At 51.2% G+C, this 26,703-nt stretch overlaps 1 protein-coding gene across 1 annotated transcript; it reads right to left on the reverse strand.

Moving 5' to 3' along the window:
* Window positions 1-5,561: 5,561 nt before the first annotated feature.
* On the reverse strand, window positions 5,562-24,759 carry COL6A1 (collagen type VI alpha 1 chain). The gene is made up of 35 exons (XM_057412366.1): window positions 24,476-24,759; window positions 23,662-23,791; window positions 22,534-22,734; window positions 22,128-22,287; window positions 21,843-21,965; window positions 21,728-21,748; window positions 21,559-21,579; window positions 21,412-21,456; window positions 21,051-21,104; window positions 20,318-20,362; window positions 20,192-20,218; window positions 19,854-19,880; window positions 19,703-19,747; window positions 19,419-19,472; window positions 18,621-18,683; window positions 18,220-18,282; window positions 18,038-18,091; window positions 17,914-17,949; window positions 17,732-17,794; window positions 16,095-16,157; window positions 13,595-13,657; window positions 13,141-13,203; window positions 12,686-12,736; window positions 12,565-12,600; window positions 12,058-12,120; window positions 11,841-11,906; window positions 11,214-11,249; window positions 10,850-10,886; window positions 10,213-10,221; window positions 9,407-9,540; window positions 8,306-8,415; window positions 7,893-8,076; window positions 7,435-7,609; window positions 7,023-7,052; window positions 5,562-6,344 (listed from the first exon to the last, which is right to left on the reverse strand). Exons 1-35 carry the CDS (start codon window positions 24,579-24,581, stop codon window positions 5,734-5,736), a joined length of 3,069 nt encoding a protein of 1,022 aa, XP_057268349.1. The 5' UTR covers window positions 24,582-24,759; the 3' UTR covers window positions 5,562-5,733.
* Window positions 24,760-26,703: the final 1,944 nt, after the last annotated feature.

Genomic DNA, 26,703 nt, shown 5'->3' on the forward strand with positions numbered 1-26,703 from the left:
CACAACTCAGAAAAAGGAGCAACCACTTTGCGGCTCCTGAGGGTTTGGATTCTTCTAGGCCAAGAGAGGGATTTGCAGGGATTTCTGAATATATAGTTGAGCACTTTGGGATAATACCCATGTTTATGAAGGTTTGAACTGCTTTCTAGAGTTGAGCCAGGAAAGAAATTGAGCCAGGGTCTGATGGATATGCCTTTTCTCCATGCTTTCTGTTGTCTCAGGGTATATCAGCAGCACAGGCAAGGGGGCTGCAGGCTCCTTCCTTGCTGCAATATCTATTGCAGGACATCTCTTGAAAGCGCTGGCTGATGCCCATGGGCAAGGCCCTCTTGCTGCAATGGATCTGCCTTGAATTCAACACAAGGCAGCACAATGTGGGGCATCCAGTGGCTGGTTTCGTTCAGTCTAACTGCAAGAGATGCATCTGTGACATGGCAGAAATCCAAGAGTTTTAATACCCCAGTCCTAAAACCAGGAAAGCTGATTTCTGGAAAGCTGGAAGAACATCAAAGAGCCCTTACCCCTCCACAGTCCAAAGGGCAAGGAGAGATTAACAACAAAACTACCTACTTCTAGTGATATACAATCCATCAGCCAACAGGGAACATCATAGAATCACAGCCTGGTTTGAGTTGGAAGGGACCTTAAAGCTCATCCAGTTCCATGCACAGGGACACCTTCCACTAGAGCAGTTTGCTCCAAGCCCCTATGTCCAACCTGGCCTTGAACACTGCATTTCAAGGAGCAGTGTATCCATCTTCCAAGACCTCTGGAGTAATCCAGAACAAAACACTATAACTAAAAGTGAAAAGAACAACGATCTCCCTCCAGAAGCATGATGTAAGCATGATGTGCCTGCACTGCCTCCAGCTCCTGCTATGTCATTCTACTTTTCCTTTTCATACATTACTATCAAGAAGAGATCCCCCAGCTGTGTTTTTGTTTGTTTCATTGCCTTGGATATGGAATTCTAGCGTTTCCACAGGGATGAAATGGATGACAAAACTGATAAGCATCTCCTGTGGGTGTCTGCAGCAATGGATGGGAACAGGAGCACTGATTCGCTGAGGTGAGCTGGTGGGCAGATGGAATGGCTGCAGTTCTATTTCATGGGGATAAATCACCCCATGCATTCCCAGTCCTTGCTGGCAAGGCCATGTTGTTGCTTTAGGGTACTCCTATAAGCACCTCCATGTGTGACAGGGATGACAACGTGTGTAAGAAGCTATGTAATAGATGCTTTCTGCATGGGAAGCAGACACTGTGGAGCCAGACCAGCCTTCCAACAGATAAACCAGGAGAAATATTAAGGGGAAGGACCCTGTCAAAGCATGCTTGTTGCCTGTGGGCTTAGCTATGGGCAACCAAGAAAGACACTGCTAAAGGTAGCTGTAAGAATTCATTGTTTGCCCAGCTAACATCTTCTCAGCCTAACCAGAATAGTTTATTTAGTCCAGTCATTACAATAATCTAAATGACCTAATTATTGATAGGAATTAATAAAACCTGAAGCTGGTATATGCAAGTCTCCCAGAGCGGCACCATGCTTTGGTGATGCTTCCCCATCCTATGCAACTTTATAGGAGGCCATCAGCTTCTGAAATCCTTTACCTGGAGAAATACGATGATGATAGGATGTGGTGTGGGGGAATGGTCTTACTTTGTGGTCTTGAGTTTGCTCAGAATTTCTTCTGTCTGTTGGCACCGTATTTCTTAATGGGTTACAGTCTTTCCTCTGCTGTTTGCCCACAAGCTTACATATATCATGATCTATTCTTCTTAGACAATATTATTTCTTTTAAGGGGGAAAACCATGCAATTGGACAAAATAACGGAAACTTTAAACCAAAACACGTTTGAGAATTGCAGAATTCAAAAAAAACCCAAACCACAGGGCAGCAAGAGGCATTTGAGCATCCAGTTGTTCTACTGTTACAGCTAAGGAAGGCTAGGCACTGGACCTATGCTCCTTGGGAAAGTTGTAGGCACAGGAACAGCCCTTAAATACACAGTTCAGAATAATCCTAGAGCAGTTTGAGGTTTAGCATCAGCATCATCAACAGCAATTTGACGGAGCTACAGGCCTGCAGGCTGGGGAAGAGTTGCCCTGGTAGCCCTGTGATCTCCTGGAGTCCCATGGGTGCAGAGAAAGCATGCTACCATGCCTTCCTAGGGCTGTATATAGGAACACTACATGGTGCTGGTCAGGGCCCCATCCAATACCTGATGTCCATGGAGAAAAAATGAGCAGGGCAATCAACCAACCAAGCAGTCTTAGGTTTCATTGACAAGAGCTAACCGGGCAAGATATTTCTCTCCCACTTATCAGTTTACCTCTTTCACATCACTTTTTGCTCCATCCTTTAGGATTGCAGTCTCACATTACTGTCATAGCTTGTTGCGCTGCTTGTAGGGTACGCATCCTAGGAGTCCTACTACATTGGTAACGGTCTCAGCCATTCCCTCCTTTCCAAGCCATTACCTTCCCGTGAAGGGCTGTGAATCAGTGTTGCCTCAAATGAGGAGCACTTAGTCAGAGGAAAACAGAGGAATGTGGCCCAAATTCTGTCGTTACGTAAAACCCCCCTTGCTGAACATCTGGAGAACATCTGAAGTTTAACAACGCAGGCCTGCAGGCAGAGGCATTTTTGACCTTCCCTGTAATGGAAGCAGAAGAGTCGAGACTGAAATATAACCAGAAATGGAAGACAAAGAGTCCAGCATATTTGGCCCAAATACCTGACAAAGGCTCCTGTTATCCTGCCTGCAAAGAAGTGGTTAGAGGCAAGGCAACACGCCTGAACACATAGCTTTGGACACTGCTTGACACCAGGCTCTGTTTAAAACCCTTTCTTCTGGATAAACTGGATTTTAAAGGAAATATTTGGATTTTCCTCATGGTAAAAACAACAAACACTCCAGAACTGAGGTTTGAGAACTGACATTTGTGGTGGTTTGGGATTTTCTTCCTCTTTCAATAAAGGGAAAGAGCAAGGGAATGGTTGCGGGGGGGGGGGGGGGGGGGTGAAAGGAAGCAGTAAAAAGCCCTTCTGCCGCTTGGTTTCTTGGTTTTTTAGCTGAAAAGCTGTAAACCAGCCCTGGGTGTCTTTTCTATATCTGCATTTGACGTGGCCTAGCTGGGAAGGGGGGGGGGGAGGGGGTTCACACAGCCTCCTTTTCTGACCCTTGCCTTGCTGACAGCATTGCATCCCACTGGCTGGGCAGCCCTTACTGCTCTGTGTAACCCAGGGGCTTGTCCATGTCATGTTCCTTTCCCTGATGGATGATTCATGCCTTGGACTGTGGCAGGCCATGAAGAACTATTTCATGAGCTGTAACAATAACCATCTTTATGAGGGCAGAGATGAGGACAGTTTTTCCTCGTGACAGGAGTGTATGATGGGATATAAACTGCAGGCCCCCACAGAGGTGCTCCTCAAACTTTCCATCTGTGAGTGAGGTGTTCCCAGGGATGCGGGATGGCCACGGAGCCTTAACTGAGATGCTTGGCCCAGGAGACAACATGACTAAAAGGAGGACATGAGACATGTTACAGAAACAGGACATGAATGTGGGTTTCTGTCTGGGGAACGAGTGACTTTGTATGCATTGACAGTGGCAGTTTGGCCTGGGAGCTTCCCCCAAAACAGGCACCTTTCAGAGCTGTCTTAGGATGTAAACTGAATGTTTGGGGAGCACTGAGCTTGGCCAAGTTGCATCATGGAATACTAGAATGGGTAAAGACCATAGAGGAATGGTTAAATTTGGAAGGGACCTTAAAGACCATATAGCTCCCATGGGCAAGGACACCTTCCTCTAGACCAAGGGATGTTTGACATCTCCATCACGAGCTCTCTCTGCAGAGCAGCATCCTCATGTGCTTGAGAAATAAAGTATTAAAGAGAGATGCTGAACATAAGTAGAAAGCAAATGCAGCTTACCTCTTCACCTGATGCTCACTAACCCTCCCTCTGCACATGGTCTTCTGGAAACAATACCTATGTATGTATGTATGGAGGCAAACAGAAGCTCTGCAAGTAATTTCCCATTCTTTGAGAGTTCAGTGCTCTTCTCATCAATTCATTACACACTATTTAACAGATGCAGAGAATTCACAGTGTATTTCTCAAATCAGGGCATTTGATAATAGGCATATTTGCGATGCAAAAGCACTTGTTCTATCTTGTTCTATCCCTTACAGTACTATGGGAGAAGTTCTGCTGGAATCCCTGCAGATCGCAATAAGTTGTATTTTAGAGTGGCTTTTGGAACAGTCAGAACCCTGGCAATTAAAAGTCGGACAAACTTCCAAAGGGGTAGTGGAAAACAATTTATTTGACAAATTTCCAAAGTGGACCATTTTAGTAAAACACAGGCATAACATAAAACTAACCCATACAATGGGGCTTGGGATACAAAGTGAAGACTTTGGGATGCTGATACCTGGCAGTCACTGTTGCTGTCTCAGAAGCACATGGATTCATAGCAAGAGCACCAATGGAAGCGCTGAAACAACATCTCACCCAGACAAACCACATCTTCAGCGTGGTCCTGGAAACAACTGTGTAAACACCAGGGGCCCACATCACCCAGGCAGTGATAGCACCTTTGTCAGTATACCTGTAGGGTTGGAGTCAAAGACCCTGGCAGATAACAGCAGCCTTTCCCTTGGCTGGGTTGCGGATGAGGCTCTCATTCAATATCTAGTACAGTTAGTGGGTTTCCCTAGGTGCCTGACTCCTGGATGGTCCTGTAGAAACCTGGGAATTAGACACTTTTGCAAAAATAAAATAATTACAAAATCCCACTAACTGGGCTCAGAGAGGTTTTCCAGAATCTTGGACCTTGGACCATAACGCAAGTCGTCAGATTATTCATGAGGTTCCTGGTTCCACTGTAGGACCTTGAGATCAGTTAGTGAAGGAGTGCAGTTACATAGCTTCTTGTAGGTTTTCCCCCCTCCCCAGTGGCTGATGTCCAGCTTTCCTTTGGTCAGCATCCAGCCTCCCTGCTCTGAATGGGAATGTCAGTGCTGAGGGATGCTCCACCACCCACCTCTACCTCAGTTTGAGAACTCAGTGCCTCATTTCATGGAGGCCAGAGAGGCTTCCACCCACAGTCTGACTAATACAATCTAGCCCTCCCCACCAAGTACGGGGGATATGAATCAAACTTGCCAGCCATGACAAAAATCCCCTCTCAAAGTCTGCTGAAGTGTTGAACATTCCACTTGAAGCACAGCATTAGGTTCTGGCCATTGTGAGCTGGGCAAGTGCTCAGCCGGTGAAAGAAAGAAGCAAATAAACAGAACCCCTGTATCTGTAAAGAGCATCATCAGCCTTATGAGACCAGATTAGTTCTTAATGCTACAAAATTCCTCATCCCAATTCTCTTTTTTTGTGGCCAAAAACCAGTGGGATGAGGTTGCTACTGGTGCTCTAGTGTTTTATTGCTAGGTGTGCTTGTGTTTGCCCATTGTGGGGAGAGGGGGAGGCAGCCATTGGCAGGAAGGGAGGTCTGAGGCTAAGAGAGTAGAAGTGAAGATGATGAAGCAGGGGGAGAAAGCAGGGAACTGTGCACAGCCAGGCTGTGGCCCTATAGCCATCTGCATAGACACGAATTCCTGAAGTTGTCAAATATACTGGATTTGGGGTTTTTTCTTTGGTTGTTTGCTTTCATTTTTTGGTGAGACAGAAGCAGGCAATGGCCTTGGCAAGAAACCCACCCGCATGCTCAGTCAACAGCTATTTTCCTGGACACAGTTTGGTAGAAGACCCCCCGCAGCAAAGAGGAGTAGTCGGGCACACGGAAAAGGTGGCGCTCCCCATAGACCACATCGTAATCCGCGCTCTTCCCCGTGACCAGGACCCGGATGTTGGGCTCGTTGGCTTGGCTGCCCACCGCCAGCACATAGATCTCAATGCCAGCCTGCTGAGCTTCCTGCACAGCCCTTTCAATGGCCCTGGCCGTGATGCCTTGAGAGTTGCCATCAGAGAACACCAGCACCCTCTTCTTGGCTGCGGCACGGGAGGAGCGCTGGTACAGCCCCGTCACGTACCGCAGGGCAGCATTGACGTCCGTGGCGTCATTGATGAACTCCATGTTGTCAATGGCTTTGGCGATGACCGTGTAGTTGTGCTGGAACTGAGCTTCCACCTTCTGTTGGTTCCGGCCACTGTACTGGACCACAGAGACACGCACGGAGTCATCAGCAGGCTTTCCAGCCTCCAGGAACCGCTCTGCCAGCCGCTTCACAAACTTCTTAGTGGTCTCAAAGTTCTTGCTCCCGACGCTGGTGGAGCTGTCCACCAGCAGAGTGATGTCTGCCAGCCCAGAGAAGGTGACTGCAAGGGGAAAGCCTTGTTAATGCTGGGCTTCTCCTGCTTCTTCCATGGGAAGCTTCCTGAGGAATCCCTGCTCTCTGGGTGTTTGCTAGCTTGGTTTGCCCTATCCCAGTGCTGTCCCGTGCTTGTCCTTTTACCTTTTTATTCCTTATTTACTGCATTCCCAGGTTCTTATCTGGGTTAGATCATCTAGTGGCTCTTGTTGATTCAATACATGTTCTTGCATGGCTGAGAAACCCACTTCATCTCCCTTGGCTGGGTTTTTTCCCATGATGAGTCTAAGGATTGTATACATTTCTTTCTAGGAGATGTATCCCACCAAATTTCTCTCCTTTCTCGCTTTTCTTGCACCTTTCCCAGGTACCCCTGCCTCAGTGCTGACTTTGTCTCATGCTCCCACCACTAACAGCAGTTGATCTCATTACCTGCCTCAGCTGAAATGAAGGTTAAAACATGGCACAGCCTCCTCTCCTCAGGTTTGAGGTGCCAGAAAAACAACTATCTAGGCTTTTCCCCCATGTGCTTTTTTTGGGTTTGGTTTTGGCTCCCTTCTCCAGCCCAGGAGCCTCCCTGTTTCAAGAGGTATCCAAGATAGGCATTCCCACAAACACAAGCTCCCATTCCTGCCCTTCATAGCACCCACAACCCTTGCATGTTGAACAAAGAGTCAATACTCACTCGGGCAGGTATAGTCCGGACACTTTTTCTCTGTTAAAGGAAATGGGAAAGAGTAATTTTCACCACCTTGCCCTGGAAAACCTCTTCTCCTACAGCTTCCCACAGAGCCATGGGAGGGACAATCACTTCATTCACAGCTACACTGTGGAAGGTGCTGTGAAAAGGCTAAAGGGGCACAGAGAAAGGCTGTGGATGGAGATGCCTTGCAGCAGGAGAGGAGCTGCCCCCAGCTGCAAAGTGTCCCAAGACACGAGATGTCCTCACTCCTTATTGAATTAAGCCTTGAAAGCTATTCTCTTCCCACAATGAGTGCTGAAGAGCATCACTGGGGAACGCAAGGCAGGGCAGCCTGCATCCCTCCCCTTTAGGCTGAGGCAATCCTCACTACCTCCACAGCCAATCTTTGATTCACCTTGGCAGACGTACGAGGTGATGTTCTGCAAGAAGGTGTCATCCAAGAGCTCGGCGTAGTTGTCCCTTTGAATGGACAGTCCTGGCCTGGTTGGTCTGCTTAAGCAGGCAATGTCATTGAGGTGATCGGGATTCGGAGGGTTCCGGAAAATGTCACCAATCCCAAGGGAAACCACCTGCAGGAAGATAAGAGTCCATCATCTCATCATAGAATCACAGTCTGGTTTGGGTTGGAAGGGACCTTGAACACTGCCAGGGATGGGGCAGCCACAGCTTCTCTGGGCACCCTCACAGGGAAAAGCTTCTGCCTAAGAGCTCATCTCAATCACCCCTGCTCTGGCAGGTTAAAGCCATTCCCTTTGTCCTGTCCCTACAGGCCCTTGGGTAGCAAAGACATGGAGAGTGCCTGAGAGCTTCCTCTAATGCCCAGTGCTGCATAGCAGGTCCCTTTGCACTTACTGGGGTGACATCGCACAGGGAATTGAGTGGAGTAGGGTCCCGCAGCGTGTCAGAGCGCCCGTCTGTGATGACAATGGCAACACGCTTGTCCGAGGTGAATCTCCGCAGCAGGTTATCCCTAGTGAACTGCAGAGCTTCGCCAGTGTAGGTACCCCCTGCTATCCAGTTCAGGTTCTTGATTGCCCTGCAAGCATAGACACCAGTGAGCCTGCACGTGGTCCCTGCATGGGACTTTGGGTGGAAAACCGGCAAGCTCTTGGCCTCAGCACCACCTGCAACTGCTACTTTCAACTAGAGAACATACAACATCCTTGCAGTTGTAGGAGCTGATGGCCTGGAGATGGAGGATGGGAAGGAAATAGGTGTCCTTGGGTCTGGTCCTTGCATGATGTGCCAAGACCTCACAGACTCACTGTTTGAGTGCACCGATGTTGTCTATGTTGGCATCTCCCATGGCCACCAGCTCCTGTGTGTTGTCATGGCTGTACTGCACAACACCCACACGGGACTCTCCAGGTTCAAACTGTTCGGGGAAAAAAAGATGCCAGTTTTGGTCAGATACATCAGGGGGTCCTGGAGGCTCAGGAATCCTGTTGATGGTTTGTACTGAACCCCTTCAGTTCAAGCCCTTCAGGCTCTGCTGCCTCTCCAACAGGAGTGGATGCACATGGGTAAAACATGACCCAAACCCAGGTTCCTGGCTCAGTGATCCCGACACAAGCCATTGGCCATGGTGGGTGGCTTGGAATAGATCTTTCTTCAAAGCTTGTTTTCCTTCCAACACAGTGGTTTTGGTGCCCAGCTCTACCTTTCCAGCCAAAGAGACCCATGCATGTCCACACAAGCATCCAGCAGCAGCATGTTGTGACTTTGCAGCACATGTGCCTGGTGTCTGGTTATATATACATTATATGTATGGCTGGTTATACCTTAAGACTAGATCCCAAACATCCCAGCCAAATCACAGAGGTAAATGGCGTTTCCCATGCACAGTAGGTTACTAGGCAAGAGTTAAGAGCAAGCATTTGTGTCCCTCTTCAGACTGAAAGGGACCATATTGCTGGTTTGGGCTGAAAAGGTCCTTTTTAGCAGTGTGCTTAACTGATAACCTAACCCTAAGCCTGGGGGGAAACAAGAGTTCCTGGGGGGTTAGCCAGCAGAGTTGTAATACACAACGTGTTATCTTACTCCAGCCAGAAATCCTCAATGGGACTGGGAAGAGACTAATTGATCAGGCAAATGCCTTATGAGCTATTTGCTCTGGGACATAGGGGAAGAGCTCACACACAGAAGGAAGAGTCCCTTTGCCCAGGACGAGTGAAACAACTGTATTTTGGGACAAAAAACTGAGCTCTATCGCTTCATGAAGCTGGCAAGAACCAAGACCCAACCCCAGTTGTACACTTGAAGCTAAGCCTTGCAGAGAGTCTTTGGAGTGGAGGCACATCCCACTTTCCTGCTTGATAGCACGAGCACACCCAAGTGTGCATCCATACATGTGATGGAAACCTCACCTTCACACGCTCATCCTTGCTCAGGCGGTCGATGACTTTGATGATGAAGTCCTTGGCAATCTGGAAGTTCTGCAGGCCAATGCTTTCCGAGCTGTCCAACACGAAGAGGAGGTCGACGGGCCCGCAGGTGCACTCTGCAGCAGGGCACAGGACTTAACCTCCTCTTTCATGTGTATTTTCTATGTGAGCAGCGTGTTTTGCCAGGGAGCCGTGCCAAAGCGAGGAGCTGATGGCTGCTGTTAGTCCTGACCCAGTGCGTGTGCGTTATCTACATGCAAAGCAGGGGGGGAAAGCAGCAAAACAGCTGCAAGAAGACTTGAGTGTCACTTTACTAACTTCACTGTAGCATTTCCACACTGTGAGTACCTTTCAAACACCCCATAATTGTCCCAAAACCCAGTAAAAGCCTTTTTACTCCTTTCATTCACCCAGCCCAGGAGGACAGAGATGATGCTGGTGTGCTGGAGGAGGCTAACTCAGCTTGTTCTCCCCTCTTTCTCAGGCTGAAGAGCATCATGAGCCCTTGGCTCTTCCTTCAAGCTTTTGAACTGCAAACACAACCTGCTGGGACAGCATTAGAGAAAACACACCCAGCACATTCCGTTGTGCCCTGAATGCTGCTTCTGCATCCATGCAGCCTCCTCAGGAAGAGCTGCTCTCCCCTGCCTTGCTCAAGCTCTGTCCTCCCTCCTGGGCTCTCAGCACCGTCTGCATGGCAGAAGGCAAGGAGAAGGGGAAAGAAGGGGTGCAAGCAAGGAGAAGGGCTAGCAAATGCTTGCAGAGCAGCCTTGCAAAGTAACACTCACCACAGCAAGCTGGAAGAGAGGGGAGAGAAAGAGAGAACGTTAAAATGCTAGTCACAAGGCTTTTTGTGTTTCTGCAAACTCAAAGAAACCTCACTGGGACAACTGAAGCTCAGGGAGGTTTCCTTTCTGTTGGAAATACCCATCCCTCTCCCCTGTTTCACACTGGGATGCTCCAACCCGGAGCAGTAGAGCTCTGTTTGTGCACACACTGATGCGTTCATATTTAAATGAGAATCAAAGCTGATCCTGGAGGAATTAAGTAAATCACTGGAGTATGGAGCTCAGACTCGGCTCCCGATGTACCCTGTGTCCACCAGCACTTCGTTACTAGCCAGAAACCCTTTGCACCATGTGTACTGCTGCTTCCCATGGCAGGACACCAGAGAAGAGACCTTTGACTTCCCAAGAGGACAGTCAGGCCTGGCTATTTATGATCAAAACCCATTGTAAAATGGTCCACACAAAAACTGTGTCAAGAGAAGGAAAAGCCAAGTGCAAAAGATTTGCTTCTTTGGGGATCTCCCCTCCTTCAGCTCATTGACTTAATAGTAACCGGTGGAAGAGGAGAAATGCCCATAGCATCCTTCTGTACGCTACCTCCTGAGCAGGGTAGGAGGGGTGGTATGGGGATACTCACAGCACATCTTCATGATTATGTCCAAGATTTCACATTCCTGCAAACAGAGGTGAAGATTTTTTGTAATAACAGTGAAGGCAGCCCCCAAGTGCTGCCCACCACCTCCATCTGCTGCTCTGCGCCCTCAAAGCACAGGTCCTGATCTGGACATGAGTGATGGGCTGGCATGAAGGCAATCTGACCAGTGAGAGTTGCTGGGGTGGTAATGGGGAGCAGCATGAGGCTCCTCCAGCACTTGCTGGGATGGTAATGGGGAGCAGCATGAGGCTCCTCCAGCACTAACACCCTCACAGGAGCCATTGTGTGGGGCAGGGGAAGCACAGACCAATCAAAGCAAGCAGCACCCCTATCCCATCCTACTCACATCTGGTCCTGGAGGTCCCACAGGTCCTGCTGGTCCCTGTCAAATAGAAAAAGCAGTTACAAGAGCTGCCAGTTCCTATCTATGGCCTTCTCTGCTAATACCTTGCTAAGGAACAGAAAGGCTGGAAGTGTCTTTTTGGCTTCCCGCTTGCTGACCACTGGGCTTTGAGCAGGTACATCTGCTTGCTTGCAAGATGCCTTAGGGATGCACTGGGGTGAAGGGCAAGGAGACCCACTTCCACACGTGCCATGCCCACCAAGGCTTGACATTGACCCCACAGCACTCAGGTGACGGATGGATGGATTCCACTTGCCTGTCTTGTAGCCTCCAGGTCAATGTGAAGCAATGCAAGCAAGTGGTGACTCAAGAGGAACTGAAATGCTTTCAGGATGGTCCCTCCAAAAAACTGCTTTGCCCTTATTGAACATGATCACATGAGGACACTTGGCTTATGAAAGCATAAGTGTCTGCACTTTCTGCCCTGATTTTGGGATGAACGTGGTATTTCAGAGTCCTCTGTACCAGGCTGTAGTAGCAGGTTTGAAGAGCAGGTTTGTGGTGAACCTTGCTGTTGGGAGCCCCATCAGCCCCACGCATGGTGCAGACCCTGCCAGGGTCCTTACTTACTGGGCGGCCTTCTGGTCCCCGGTGGCCCTTCGCTCCCTTGATGCCCATGGGGCCAGGGTTTGGGTTCTGGAATGAAAACAAGACCAAAATCCACCAATCTGTGTGTGTCAGTGCTGCACCTTCCCCTCCACAGGTCTGCTGAACCCCTAACACATTATCTGAGGCTGCTGTATCCAACCGGAAGAGTTAGGGCTTCAGCTTCATACACATTACTCACATCATTGCCAGGGTCTCCAGCTTCTCCTTCATCACCTTTAGGACCGACATAGCCTTTTGTTCCCTGAAAAATAACACAGACAAGACTCTTGCATGGAGAACTATTGTTATACCATGGAAAGTGTGATGCTGCATCCAGTGACGCAGAGAAATGTCTTGGGAAAGGGATGGAGAGCAAAGTATAAGCTCCCTAGCACCCAACTGCAGTGCTATCGAGGGAAAGAGCTTCTTAGGTGTCTTTTAGTGTTATAGCGTCATCCCTGGGTGACACTATCAACCCCAAACTCTGGCTCCATTGAAAGCACTCATCCCAAGCTGCTGTCCTCAGGTGTTCACCTAGGCAGGATACTTCCATCAGAAGCATTCACTGCAGGGAGAGGTGGGCAGAAGAAAAAGAGTTTTGGAGGTGGAGGATGCTTCAGGAAGCCCATTTCACCATTCATCAAAGGGAGAGGCTGTAAGGAGCCAAAGAAGTTTCTGTTGGGTGTTGGGGAAGCAGCACACTTACATTGATGCCAGGGTCACCTCTGTCTCCTTGCTGCCCCTGGGGATGAAGGGAAGGAAGCATGTTAGGTGGGACAAGCAGCAATAATGGGCTTAGAGCTTCAGAACAGCACAAAAAGACTTACTGGGGCTCCTGTAAATCCAATTGTGCCATTCCCAGGAGGGCCATCTTCCCCCTGGGAAAGAAGGGGGCAATAGGTGAGATAATGAAAAGCAGATCCATTAGATAGCACAGCAGCTTGGGCAATTTATCTCCAGCAAAATAGGCAGGAAATATGGTACTGGTAGGTTGGACATGGTCCAGGCAGGCAAAAAGGCCTCTTTGCCTGTGTGTGATCTGCACAGCCGCTGAGAGGCAAGTGACACTGTCCCTCTCAGCAACTGGGGCTGGGAACAGAGAATGACTCTCGGAGCCTGCAGATTTGACATATATTCCAAAGCAGGCTGCTTGCAAGTTTTCCAGGCATCTCCTCTGTGTATGGACAGAGTTACTTCACTTCCTGAGCTGGATGATGCCGTGTGTCCTGTTGGACATCCTTCCCAGCGTGGCATGCAACCCCTCTGTGCAGATCCCACTCACCCTTTCTCCCATCAGGCCAGGGTCTCCAGGCAGCCCAGGTGCTCCAGGCAATCCCTTTGGACCCTGGAAGGAGCAGAAGAAGCAGTCAATCAGTGCACACACCATCCTTTGAGCTGGGAAGGTGATGCCTTCTGCGGCAACCAGCTACCATCACAAGCCCATCATGGGAGGTGTTTTTACTTATACAAGCGCAATGGAAAGCCCACAGATGGTTTTGTGATGGGAAACTCATGGTGTGGTTATACCCTCTCCATGAAATGGCTTTTGGCAAGCAGGGAATAAAGGCAGCCATGGTCTTAAGGATCCATTATGTCTGCCAGGAAGCTAGCACCCGAGTTTGTACATACAAGTTTCCAAGATCCCAGGGATTTAGGGACAATCCTAATGGGCATCATCTCCTGGGCTTCTCTTCATTCCCTCCCCTCAGAAGATGCAGTGATGAAGAAGCACTCACCTCATTGCCGCGGGGGCCATCATCTCCCCTATAGCCCTTGGGTCCTGGGGGTCCAGCCTCACCCTGAGGAAACACAAAGAGATCTTGCAATGGGGATTTGAGGTTGATTAACATGGGGTTAATGCAGATGGGGAGATGCTTCAGAAGCACAGCTGGTTTGCATGGTGGCATCGCATCAGCTGTGCCAGAGGTGCCACCAGGGCAGAGAATGGTCCTTGGGGATGCAAGTCACTCTGAAAGTGACACAGACATCCCTTCCATCTTCTGCTTAGTGCCAACAGCCCTCTGAAGGGTTTATTTGCCAGAAGATTGGTAACGATGGTGGGTAACAACCATGTAATGATCCTCTTCCCATGTGGATGCAGGCTCCTGGAAGCACTTGCTCAGTGGTACCCAGGCTTCAGCATTGCAGCGGTGGCTGCCCCACCCCTGGCAGTGTTAAAGGCCAGGTTGGACACAGGGGCTCGGAGCAGTGGAAGGTGTCCCTGCCTGTGGCAGGGGGTTGGAACCGAATGAGTTTTATGGTCCATTCCAACCCAAACCAGGCTGGGATTCTATGTGGGTAACAGAGGACTTAATGTTACGCAGTACAGAGCCTTGAACTGTTCAAGGGCATGTGAGCCTATTTCTGCACAGAAGCCCAGAAGAGAGAGAGCTGAGAAGGAGGGACAGGACCTCATGACTGCTCGCATCAGCCAAAGCTGGATCCACAGCACCCTTGGCTCACATAGTGTAATTCCCTCACGGCCCTGCAGGAGTTCATGAAGACGCAGGATTTGGGGTCAAAGAATCTTAAGCAGTTCCATGTCCATTACCTTTCTGGGTGTGACAAGAACCATGTGAGGGATGGGGCACCATGGCCAGGATGAGAGAGGGACCACCAAACCTGCCCATGAGGATCATGCTGACCTTTAGCTTCTCTTGGATGGAAAGAGGGTGATGGAGAGTCACAGGTTAGTGGGACCCCTTTCCCCTTGCCAAGACAAATAGGCTCTGAGAGCCAGAGCTTGCAGATCACATGGCTTGAAACACACTCGTGATTGCCAAAGCCCTGCACTTGCCCAAGCCCGATTACTCATTTAGTTCTAATCTGGCCAAGCAAAACCATTCTTTTGGAGCTGATGGAAAGAAAACTCTTGCTTTGCAACTGCTTTTGAAATCCCCTGGAGCAGTGGAGGCACTGGGGCAAGTCCCTGGCCTGGGGAAGCATTGGAGATGCTTCTGTAATGCTTCCTCCTTTGACAGCAGTTTGTCCCAAGTTCAGTGCCGGGGAAGTTATAACCATGTCCCACAGGCTCAGGAACATCAGGGAGACTGCTCCTTCTCCTTTGTCCACTTCCTCAAGGGAAGGCTGGATGGAAGCAGGATCAATCCCAGTCTCCATGCTTCCACACACACATCTCCCAGGCTTGTGTCTGGCATCTTCTGTGCAGTCCTTCTGCCTTGAACCTAGGATGAGCCTCTACCATGTGGAGAGCAGCTCCAGCCCTCCTTCCTTTGCTGGTGTCTGCCTGAAGCACTGGTCCCTCACACACACACATCCTTCCTACCAGGGCCACCTCCACCGTGACAGTGTCCCCATATGGCCCATGCTGGGGATAACATGAATGCAACAGTGGCTGTCCCATGCTCCACATCTCCTTCATGGCTCTTGGTCGATCATAAAGGAGTTCAAAATCTGTCTTGTCTTTATCCTCACGCTGGTCTCCATGTTTCAACCTTCATGGATGTCCTGCTCCACCAGTGTGGGAACGTTTGTGTCAGTCACTTCCCTGTCTCTTGGGCTCCATCGCAACTCTGGTTGTGTGGAGAGAAGCTGTCCCACAGATCCCTGTCCAAGGGTGCTGTCAAGGATGCTTGTTTAGTTGCAAAGACCCTGTTGGCCATTGCAAATCAGTGATATTGCCATGGAGGATTAACCCAGCAACACCTCCAGACCCAGACTTTGGGAAGAAAGAGCCTGTAACTGAAAGCATGGGATGCTTTCCTCAGGCTGGAGGTAATCCAGAAAGCCCGTGGGGTCTAAGACCTGCGCCTTGAGGCACACAAGGACAAGCAGAGCAGGAGGGCCAGGCCTTGCAGCAAGCAGACTTGAGGAGAGCTGGCTTTGGGACAGATGTCTCTGCAGATGCCAAGGGTGTCAGGGACACTGCTGGGCCCCCATCAGGCTTATCCTCACTGACACAAGATGTCCCATTGACTCCCTTGACCTACGTGACATTTTGCGCATCACTGCTGCTTGTGCTTGCCCATTTCCAAATCTGTCAGACACGTTGGCATGAGTTCCCATGGGATTGGGAAATGGCATGGAGGTTGCTCCATCTCCATTCTTACAGCCTTGTCCATATCCCCACTTCTCCAAGAAATCCCTGCCTCTTTCCACTAGGTTTGCTACCCAGTGTGGAAGATGCGGTGGCATCAGTCAAGCCCCTGGCCCCACTCTTCCCAACGGCTCTAACCACTTCCACTTGGGATCCAGAAGGTTAAACCAAGATCTTACCTGGTCTCCAGGTGGTCCAAGGGGTCCTTCCCGCCCTTGATCGCCTGGTGGTCCAGGCTCTCCCTGAGAATGAACACAGAGGGTATGAGGAACTCAAAGAGGGACAGGCATAGGGTACAAAGGGCTCTGCATGTAATGGGGAGCAGGGATGCAGCACTGATGGCACATGTGGGATAGGAATTGGGAGAGAAAACTATCAGAGGTATTGGGAGAGCAAAGACAGGCTGGCGTGGCCAGCTCCAAGCTAAGAAGACAGCCCCAAGAGAAAGACCTGGAGGGTGGGAGTGCTTCCCTCTAGGCGATAGGTTTCAACCTATTTTGTGCCAGAAAAGCAAATCCGTGCAGGGGTCCATCTTGCAAAGTTTCTGCAGATACACAGAGAGGATCCCAAAGCCACAGAGTGGCTCTTCCCAAACGCATTCTGCATACATGTGCTGCTGTCCCCATGCACAGCAGAGACTCCTGTCTAGCATCCTCCTTCTTCCACCTCCTCTTCCTCCACTCTGCTGTCCCTCTGGAGCTAAGGCAGTTTCCAAAGGAATGAGCTGGTAGATGGGGAGGGACATTCCCACCTCTCACTGCTGATGCTCTCCCGTCTCCTTCGCCAACACTCAGCACCCTGGGTTGGCTCCAGGCACCTTCCCCATCTAAACTCACAACCATGAGCCTTGGACATTGACAGGGATGGGGCAGCTTCTCTGGCCAGCACCTCACCCCCTCATAGGGAAGAACTCCCTTAGTGCACCTGACTTAAAGCTTATTGACCCCAAAGCTGTTCTTTGCAGGCTGGAAGCTTGCAGATGCCTAGAGCCAAACAGTAAATACAAAACACAACTTCCAAAGGGCCCTGAGCATCAGGGAAGGACGTTTCTGGCGAGGTTACACAGCCTCGTGCTTGGACTGAAACTTGGAAGGAAGCAGCCCATCATCTGCTGAACAGTTTAACTCCAGGACACTGGTGAGCTCCATCTCCTGCACACATCTGCCCCGCACACGATGGGGAGCAGCAAGTGCTAAACATGAAGGGGGAATACGCCATAAGTGGATCTTTACCCCCTTCCTGGAGCCAGCAACGGGCACAAGACCAGTGCTGGTGGTACTGGGACACCCCCTGGGATGCTACTGCTGGCTCCCACTGCCCCAAACCCCTTGGTCCCTCACCACATGTTTGTCCTGGCTTGCTGAGTGCTCTGCTGCCTGTCCCTCCCATGCTTGTGTTCAGTGACTCATGCCCTGACAGCAGGAAAAATACTTTCCCTAGTGATTCCCACCCAAAAATGGGACGGAAGGGTGTTCCTGCACACACTGCTCGGTGGCATCCGCACCAATGGTACCCCATGCAGAGCACCCGGAGGACACCTTGTCCTCCTTGCTCTCCATCAACTGGTGTTTGCTGTCTGCCCTCTGGGCACGCTCTCCTCTGGGTTTTGGCTTCTTGGTGATGAGCTGCCAACATAAAGGGGTGATTGCTGGGGGGACACCACCAGATTCTCCCCTTGGCTAGCAGGGAAAGGCACCGAGCTTGCTTGTTGCCTCACAGGCTGGTGGAGTTCACCACTGTCCACCTATTTCCAGCCCCTGGCTACGAAGTGTGACCCTGTTTGTAAGCAGAAAAGCTGCCCCATGGATGCAGTTACCGGCTCTCCTCTTGGCCCACGGTCACCCGGTGAGCCCAGGGCTCCTCTTTCTCCATTGCTGCCCTGCAAAGGGATGGGAAGAACACCAAATCAGGACTCTCCTCTCATTGCTCATCTCTGAGCGGACTCATCCCCAGCCCTCCTCATCCTTATCCAATGTGGTGCCTGGTGTCCTCACTTACCCGTTCTCCAGTAGGACCATCTGGGCCTGGAGCACCCTATGGAAGAACAAGAGGGGAGGTCAATATGTGGTGGGAATGGCTGACAAGATGCATGGATGGGGGGCATGGTGGGCAGAGGGCTCACCTCATCACCTGTTTCTCCTGCTGGTCCAGGCTCACCCCGGTTCCCAACAGCACCCTGTATGAGCAAGCCACAAGCAATCAGGATCAGTGATCAGGTTTTGGGGTGAAGCTTTTACCTTGGACAAGCTCTGCTCCAAAGACAAGGATGGAGCACCCATGCTCATGCATGGGTGCTTCACCCACCTTCTCTCCAGGGCTGCCAGGAATTCCCTGTCGGCCAGGTTTTCCATCGTCGCCAGGCTCTCCCTTCACAAGGACACAAGGCACAATTAGGACTGCATCCAGCATACAGCACACAGCAGTGGATTTCGGCCCCCACAAAGGCCATCAGGAGCCTTTGGTGTACTCCAAGCCCCCCATTCCCAGCGGATCCTCCCCAACCTGCCCAGCACAAGCCACCTTTTCACAGCAACCCCCCCAATATCTCAGGGGTGTTGTGGGCACTATGGGAACCACATAAGGTGATGGCCATAGGCTTGCTCCATGGGCGAGGATGCCAGAAATGGGTAAGTCACCACCTCTCCTTGCAGGAGAGGGATTCCCAGCATCCTTCCTTCAATGTGAGGATGGGCAGAGTGGCTCACCTTTCCTCCCTTGGGTCCATAAGCACCAGGATCTCCCTTCGGTCCTGGTGGGCCTTGAGCTCCCTGTTGAAAAAAGGCAGCATCACTGAGAACAAAACCAGCATCACCGAGAACAAAACCAGCATCACCATCTGTAGGGAACTAACTGGACATGGAGCAAGCATCCCAGCAGTCAGCATCACTATCTGTGAGGAACTGTCATGGAGCAAGCATCCTGGCATCCAGCATCACTATCTGTGGGGAACTGGGCATGGAGCAAGCACCCTGGCATCCAGCATCACTATCTGTGGGGAACTGGGCATGGAGCAAGCATCCCAGCAGTCAGCATCACTATCTGTGAGGAACTGGGCATGGAGCAAGCATCCTGGCTCTTAGCTCCCCAGCAGGAGGGGAACGTGGACTCCGGAGCAACACAGGGATGGCATGGTATTCGTGGAGCTATGCAAGTATCACTGTTGACTACGGTGCTCAAACCCTGAGCAGCTCAAGTTGAAACAGCAGCAAAGCTGGTTGTTGGGCTGCTGAGGATGGACTGCACTGATTATGGGTACCACTATGGATGTGTCTTTGCATCTGGATGCATCTATGCATTCTGGGAGCACAGAAACAAGGAGGGAAACTAGAGAAACACAATGCCCAGAGAAACTGTGGCTGCCCCATCCCTGGCATTGTTCAAGGCCAAGTTCCAACCACAGCAACTACCTCCCAACAGGTCCCTTTCTTGGGGATCTCCCCATTTCCATGCACTCTCCATGCACTATGGTTTGTTCTCATGCAAGGGGCACCCACAGTACATACATCAAATCCAGGTGAGCCTTTGCAGCCTGGTAACCCAGGGTATCCAGCTTCACCCTGTCAGACAATGAAGGAGTCTCCATGAGCAGTGCAATCAGGGGAAGATACCCCCCTGTCCCCCTCCATTCCATACCTCCCAGATACCCAAAAGAGACATTCCAACTGTGTCCCTGGCTTGAAGGTGAACTAGAACCCCATTGCCCCATGTGGGACACTTTATTCACAGATCCCACAATGGATTTGGAAGGTCCTTAGGCTAAGCAAAGTGCCCCAGCCTGGAGATTTACCTTCATGCCATCGATGCCATCAATTCCACGCCTGCCCTTCTCACCCTGAAATGAAGAACAGTTTCTATGAAGACCCTTCATGGGTCTTCATCTGATTGATGCCTGGGGGCATCGTCCACAAGGAATAGATGGTGCAAAACCAGAGACTGACCTTGGCTCCTTTGGCTCCTCTCGAGCCCTGCAAAGGGAAGGAGAGAGATGTCAGGCCCTGTGCAGAGCAGATCTGTCCCCTCACTGTGCTGCAGTCCCCATGCCAGCATGGGCTGATGGTGCACCACCAGTCCTTCCTGCTGTGTCTGCCTTGTGCCCACTACATGGTGCTTGTCTAATCTCTAAGGCTGCATTGGCTGCAAACTGGCTGATCCACTCGGATCCTTGTTTCTGGCACGAGGGATGGATGTGCGAGCACACAGCAGACCCCAACACCATGCAGCTGGGGTAACCAAGCAGGGGACACAGATCTTCCCTCAGCATCCTTGCTGTCCTCACCTTTTCTCCTCGACTTCCTTTGTCACCCTGGAGATGGAAAGAGAGAAGAAAACGGGAGGATGAGAAAGCAGCACAAAGCCTGTGGCCCATCTAGAACCACCCCTGTGACCCTGCAACCCCGTGTACCTTCATTCCTTGGTAGCCAACAGGTCCCATGTCCCCTGGCCTGCCCTAGAGAATAGAAACATGGTGTTAGGGATGCAAACATCATCACCACAGGCCAGTGTTACCCCAATCACCATAGCAGAGGCTCTCCCATGTCTTCCTACGTGGAAACATGGAACCATTGCGGAGGGCAGAGAGGAGCTGCCTTCACCTCCACCATCTCCAGCCCTTGCTGAGGGTGATGGGAAATGGGTTCTCTGGGACACACATGGATGAAGGGAAGGAAAAAGGCGTGGCAATGAGGGTTTCCAGCTTGGGAATGCACGGGATGAGTAAATGCCCACTCACGTGTGTGGGAGAAACACACCTCCTAAAATAAGTGTACCTAATGAAAGAAGGAAGGGAGGAGAAGGGAAATAGTTTCCTCATGCTATTAGCTTACTATTTACCAAAGGCTCCCCTGTAACACTGCTGTGCTTGTGTCAGAGGGAGCCCAGAGTCCACCCCAGGGCTGGCACACATGAGTCAGAGACGTGTCCTCCAGGCTATATTGGATGAGGAACAATGAAGCCTTGTGGCAAGAGGAGGGGCCACCCTGCTGCCCACCAGAGGCCACTGCTTGGCAGGGTGGTTGTGGAGGGAGACACTGGACAGTGACCATGGAGACAGGATGATGTAGGAGCTGGTCGGGATGTGCCCAAGTGGTCAGGCCAGAAGTGGCCAATAGAGTCACCAGTGCTGGTTCTTTACTTACTGGGTCTCCAGCTACTCCTTTCTGGCCAGGAAGACCTGGTTTGCCCCTTTCTCCCTGCAATACAGGACAGAAATAGAGTTAGCTCCTCATCCCCAGGAATGACCTGTTGAAAGGAGAACAAGGAGAGCAGTAGCAGTGATGCCCTATGGTTGTGAGGAGCAGATGATGCCATGATGGGAGCATGGTGCAGGTCCTTTTCCTGCCTGCGGTAGCAGGGTGGAGCTAGATGATCTTTAAGCTCTCTTGCAACCCAAACCATACTATGGTTCTATGATCTATCTCTCCATAGGTCAGTGCTAAGGTACCAAAGACCCCATGGATGTCTGAGTATCCCACCTCCTGGCCACAGTCAATCCCTCACCTCATGGCCTGCATCACCAGGAGGTCCAGGAGGCCCTCGGGGAGGCTGTGGAAGGGAGATGTGGGTTAGACCAGCCACAGAGGCACAGCCTGGGGCTATGGGGATGCAAGGGGAAGGGGACAGGGGGTCTCAAAAGCCCAAACTCACCTGACACTCGAAGGAGCAGCACTGCCCAAAGAGGAGAAAACAGCATTATAGATACAGCAAGCAGCACCCAGGGCTGCCTGCAGGGGAGGGCTGTGCCACTGAGCCGCTGTTTGGCTGTGGTGACCCACAGGGGACCTGCTCAGGCACAGGGCTGGGGAGGTACACTCACCGATTGCTCCGTGTTAACCTTCTGCAAGACAGGAGAGCAAAGAGAAGGGGTTTGAGAGGGATGGGTGAGCCCCACGGGAAGGGACGGGCTGGGGAAGGGGGTGCTGGGTGCTCACAATCATATCGATGATGGTGTTGATGGTCTCCTCCACGTCGAGCTCCCGCGTTGGCTTCAGGCTGGTGGCAGTGAAGTTGCGTCGGTAGGCATGGTCTGTGGCGATGATGTTGAGCCGCTGGTCCTATGATGGGGAGGGCACAGTGACACCTGCAGGTACCCATGCAGGATCCATCCCCACAGGGGACCTGCATCCTTCCCTCCCAGAGCATCCTTTGTCACACTGGGGTCTTTGTGGTCCCATTGGGAACCCCTGCAGGGAGCATCACTACTGCATGGTCCCTACCAGGTGGTTGGGGGAGATGGCGACGGAGAACACTTTGATTCCCAGATGTTTGGCTTCATTGGCAGCATCATCCAGGCCTCCACAAGGCTCCTTGTACCCTTCCAAGGGGTGTCCATCAGTCACCACGATTAGGTATTTATTCTCCTTGTGATGGGAGCCACTACAAGGGTTTAAAACACCAGTTTTAACTGATTCAGCCAGAGAAGAGTGGCTTGGGCACCTCTGGACACGCTGCAGACTATGGTCAAGGGATGCCCTCACCCCAGGAAAGCAGGAGTGCTAGGAACCTGTCACCCCCATGTCCATTCTGTGCTTAGGTGACCTCCTATCCCATCCTGGGATAGGGACAGGAGCTCCCAGTGCCCATCCACCATGGCCACACCACCAGCATCATCCACTGCCTTACCCGATGAGCAGCTCCTCGATGCCCCGCTTGATGGCACAGTCCGTGTAGGTGCCCTTCCCAATGTAGTTCACAGCCGAGACACGGTTCTTCAGCTCATTCTGGCCGCTGGGCATCGAGGTGAGGCTCTTGATGAGCACAACCTCGTCGCTGTAGTGCAGTGCTCCAGCATTCCACACCAGGTTGCGGTCGCAGCGGTAGTACCTGCCCGGATACACCAGCATAGGGGCTATTAGGACCTTCATCTGTACCCTGCCATCACCTCCACTGTATCTTCATTGGCCCACCATGCCAAACATTGCAGGGCTTTACTAGGGCTCCTGCTCTCCTGCAAGCAGGGATGTGCTTCACATGCAAATCCCAGCCACAGAACCATAGGAGCAGGTCTGTTTGGAAGGGCAAAGGGCTGCCCAAAGGTCGGATAGCTGGGTACAGAGGCTTCCTGAAGAGGTACCAGGCTGCAATGGCTGAATCTGAGCAGGAGAAGCTGAGCCAGACAGGGAAACACCACACACAGGACTGTGATGAGATTTCCACTGCTGGGTGTGTTAAAATCAAAAGCATCATAGATTGGTTAAGGTTGGAAAGAACTTTAAGATCATTTAGTTCATCTCAATTTCTCCTCTGTCAGTTTGAATCCATCACCCCTTGTCCTATCACTACAGCCCCTGATGAAGGGTCAGTATCCTTGTAGGCCCCTTCAGATACTGGAAGGCTTCTATGCCTCCTGCAGAAGGTTGCTCTGATGGATCAGTGTGTCCTGTGCACTGACACAGCCTGCATCTGAGTGCTGGGTTTAACACCAGGAAGTGCCTTGCTCCCCACCAAGCACCCAGGTTGTGGTGGGCCTGAGCAGCCAGTGGCACGGCGATCAGCATCACTTTGGCACTACAGAATAACCATCCATATCTGCCACTGCAGGAAGCTGTTTCTTTTCAGATGGTGACTGCAGGCAGCCCTGCTAAAGGCCAGAATGGGATGGCTGTGGACTGGGAGAGGGAAGAGATCTACCCCCCCATCATTAACATCCCTGCTTTTCCCCTCTCCCTCCACAAATGGCCAGCCTCAGCATCCCACCCAGCACCAGGCTCAGAAACTGGAGCATCCTGGCCAAACCCCCGGGGGACGTACCTGCTCGTCAGCTTATCAATGAACCGGTTGGTGAAATCTTTCACTTGGGAAACCAAGTCCCCAAAGGGCTTCACCCTAAGGGCAACACTCTCCGAGGTGTCCAGCACGAAGAACAGGTCCACAGGACAGTCTGGGAAGAAGTGGAGAGGCAGGATTGGGATCGTGGCCCTGCTGTATTGCCTCCCTGGGCTGTGTTAAGGGGGCTGCACTCACATCCTAACCCCACGCAAGCACAGACATGTCTGAGATTGCTCATTTTGGCATTAAGGGTAAACCAGATATTAAAGCATCACTTTGTGAAAGCATTTAACAGCTTTCCTCTCCGTGTTTATCCATTTACATTCAAAGAGTGTCTTTGCAAGACCAATACTGGTTATATAAAATAACATGCAGATGCAGCTTACAAAGTCATAAACCCAATAGCAATGAATGCAACGAGAAACTAGGGATTTTCTGGCACATCCTGGCACAAATACCCCTTTAGAAGAGAGCAAAAGTGAAAACACTTCTTAACAGCCAAACAGCAATGTCAAACCAAAACTAGTCCAGAAAGCTAAACCAGTATCAATGTTATTCCCTCTCCTACATCCTATGGCTACTGGCAACACCTCCCAAGGCAGAGCCAAGGAGAAAGAGCCTGAAAAGCATTAGAAGTAGGTACTTGCTACAGATCCCTCTCCTCAGCAAACACAACGTCCCAACGTAGCTGTGGGCTGCAGCAGAGGCATCCGCCCAAGAGGGGAACAAGCAACCGGACTTCTCTGCTGATCCCAAGAGGAATAAAGCACACAGGGAAGCAGCAGCCTGGACTTACCTTCAGTGCTTGCGACCCGGGTGGTGATTTCACGCTGAGCCCACGATTCCCCCCCCAGGAAGCCGGCCAGGAGCAGCAAAGTGAACACAAAGTCTTGCAGGATCATTGTGCTCGGCTCAGATTTCCATGAAGCTGGAATGAAGCAGGAAATGAAAGGCAGGGAAGGAGAAGCCGGCAGCCGGGAGATGCCGCGATCCAGAGGCAGGAGTCGCTGAAGATGTATTTTTACTACTTTTCCCCCCTTGTTTCTGTAGGAGGAAGGGCAGGGGAAGGGTGAGGAGGAGACTTCCCAGCCTCAGCACTGAGGGAGGGATCAGGGGATGTCAGCTCTGAGTCAGGAGTGCACGAGGCACCTCTCCTCACCCTATCTGTGGATGTCGCTGTACCTGCGATGTTACCCTGGCAGCCAGCGCTTCATGTGCAGGAAGCCCAGCATCAGCATCTACATCCCCACTCATGAGGCTTATCCTGCTCTGTGGAGCAGGGGAGGGCTCAGGGCACCAGCCATGCTGCTTCCTGACTAAGGAAACTGAGGCAGGGGGACAGGCATTCCCATTGCATCCCCACCTGCATGGGAGCTGGCTGGTGTTGTCCTGATAACCAGGGGAGTCCCAGCAAAGGGAAGAGATGGAGCTGTCCCACCCAGGGATGGGGGCACTATGGAAGCACCACATTTTAGGAGAAGAACCATCCTAACTTCAGGGCTTTCTACTCAACCCAGCCAGAAACCCGAGGGACAAGCCGAGTAAGGAAGGTGGAAAGGTGTTCCCGGGCCCATGGGTTGGAACTGTATGATCTTTATGGTCCCTTCCAACCCAAACCAGGCTGTGCTTCTACAAGAAACGCCACAGACTGGAAATAACCCCCTTTCCCCAAAGGCCATGCTCAGGACTGAGAGCAAGGATGGGGTCCAAGTTGTCAAGCCCAGGAGGTAGAAGCAGAAGCACAAGCCCTTAGGAATGCTCGAGATGAGGATCTTCCCATCCTGTAGGGTGGCAGGACCTGCATCTCCATGGCCAGTACTGAAGATGAGTGCTACCCTGCTGAACTCAGACCCAGAAGCAGTACAGCCAAAGCCTTTATCCACATCAACACAAGTTTGGGTGCATCTGCAGAAGCTGATGTTAAAACCAAGGAAAGGGGAGAAAGATGAACACCCCTGCACCCTTTTAGGTCCTTCTGAGCTTTGGAGAGCCTCAGAGTGCCATGTGCTTTGGCTGAGGGGAAGTCAGACTAACAGGGCTCCCTGATGGAAGGAGGACGGGCAGCATCAGGGGGTGACCCATCTCCGTTCATCAGCTCAGCAGAGGCTTCCTATGAAGCAGCACACTGGAGACATTCCTTTATCTCTTCCTCTCTCTGAGAATTACCCTGAACAACCAAACCCCTCCTCAGAGGGGAGACTGAGATGAGCTCTTAGGCACAAGTTGGATTGTACACATTTGAGGGGCTGGGATCCTACAGCCATCCTGATGGTGGGTTATATCCTGCAGTAACCACAGCACACAGAAACCTCTCCAAGCGAACCATTCCAAACAATTAGCAAGTCTTGGGCACTCAGTTCCCTAGAAGCAGGGGGAAGGATGGAGCAGGCAGGATGGCGGGATACTGGTGTGCTCCGTGTGGTTGCAATCAGGGGAATTTCAGTACTCTAACTGTGGCATCTCCCAGCATGGAGATGGAAACCTGGAACTGGGTCCTTCCCTGCTTTCCTCATCTCCCTTTGGTGATGAGTCTGCTGGTGGGTTCAATCCTGACTCTTTCCATGGGAATTCATTTCAGCTCATTTCCATGTTTCCTATGGAAGCAATGTTTTCCATTTCAAAGTGGAATTGATGAAAGTTAAGGAAAGGTCACATGAAAGAGTTAACAGCAGAAAAGGGGAACCAAAGTATTCCTTTCCCAATCCCTGGGAGGAGAACAAGCAAAGATTCTCTCCCAAATGCACTTCCTTTCCTGCACCCAGCTTGGTCTGGAATTGTACTGGAAGTTTGTTGCTTGCTGTGCAAAGCAGTGCTGTGGTGGGACTTGGGATGAAGCACTGAGGATGGGTCACTCTTGCTCATCTCTATGGCACTCTGGAGGGATGCTGGTAGATGGAAGGGGACCTAGTGTGGCAGAGCCATAGGGCTCAGCTTTTCTGGCCTCCTGAAGAAGAAGGGAAAGGAGATGCCTTAGGTTTTGGGATGTGATGATGTGCTGTGAGGCACAGTGATTGCGACACCCCT

This window comes from Pezoporus wallicus, unplaced genomic scaffold, assembly GCF_028554395.1.
Source record: "Pezoporus wallicus isolate ANWC-B61680 ecotype Strahan unplaced genomic scaffold, APGP_CSIRO_Pwel_v1 contig_6566, whole genome shotgun sequence".
NCBI lineage: Eukaryota > Metazoa > Chordata > Aves > Psittaciformes > Psittacidae > Pezoporus > Pezoporus wallicus.

Excerpts from the sequence above, each read along its gene's own strand:
- COL6A1 (XM_057412366.1), bottom strand. The coding sequence starts at position 24,581 with ATGATCCTGCAAGACTTTGTGTTCACTTTGCTGCTCCTGGCCGGCTTC. Across the intron at positions 22,735-23,661 it reads ATTGATAAGCTGACGAGCAG|GTACTACCGCTGCGACCGCA; the intron begins GTACGTCCCCCG and ends GTATCCGGGCAG. Across the intron at positions 10,887-11,213 it reads TGGGACCTCCAGGACCAGAT|GAATGTGAAATCTTGGACAT; the intron begins GTGAGTAGGATG and ends CTCTGTTTGCAG.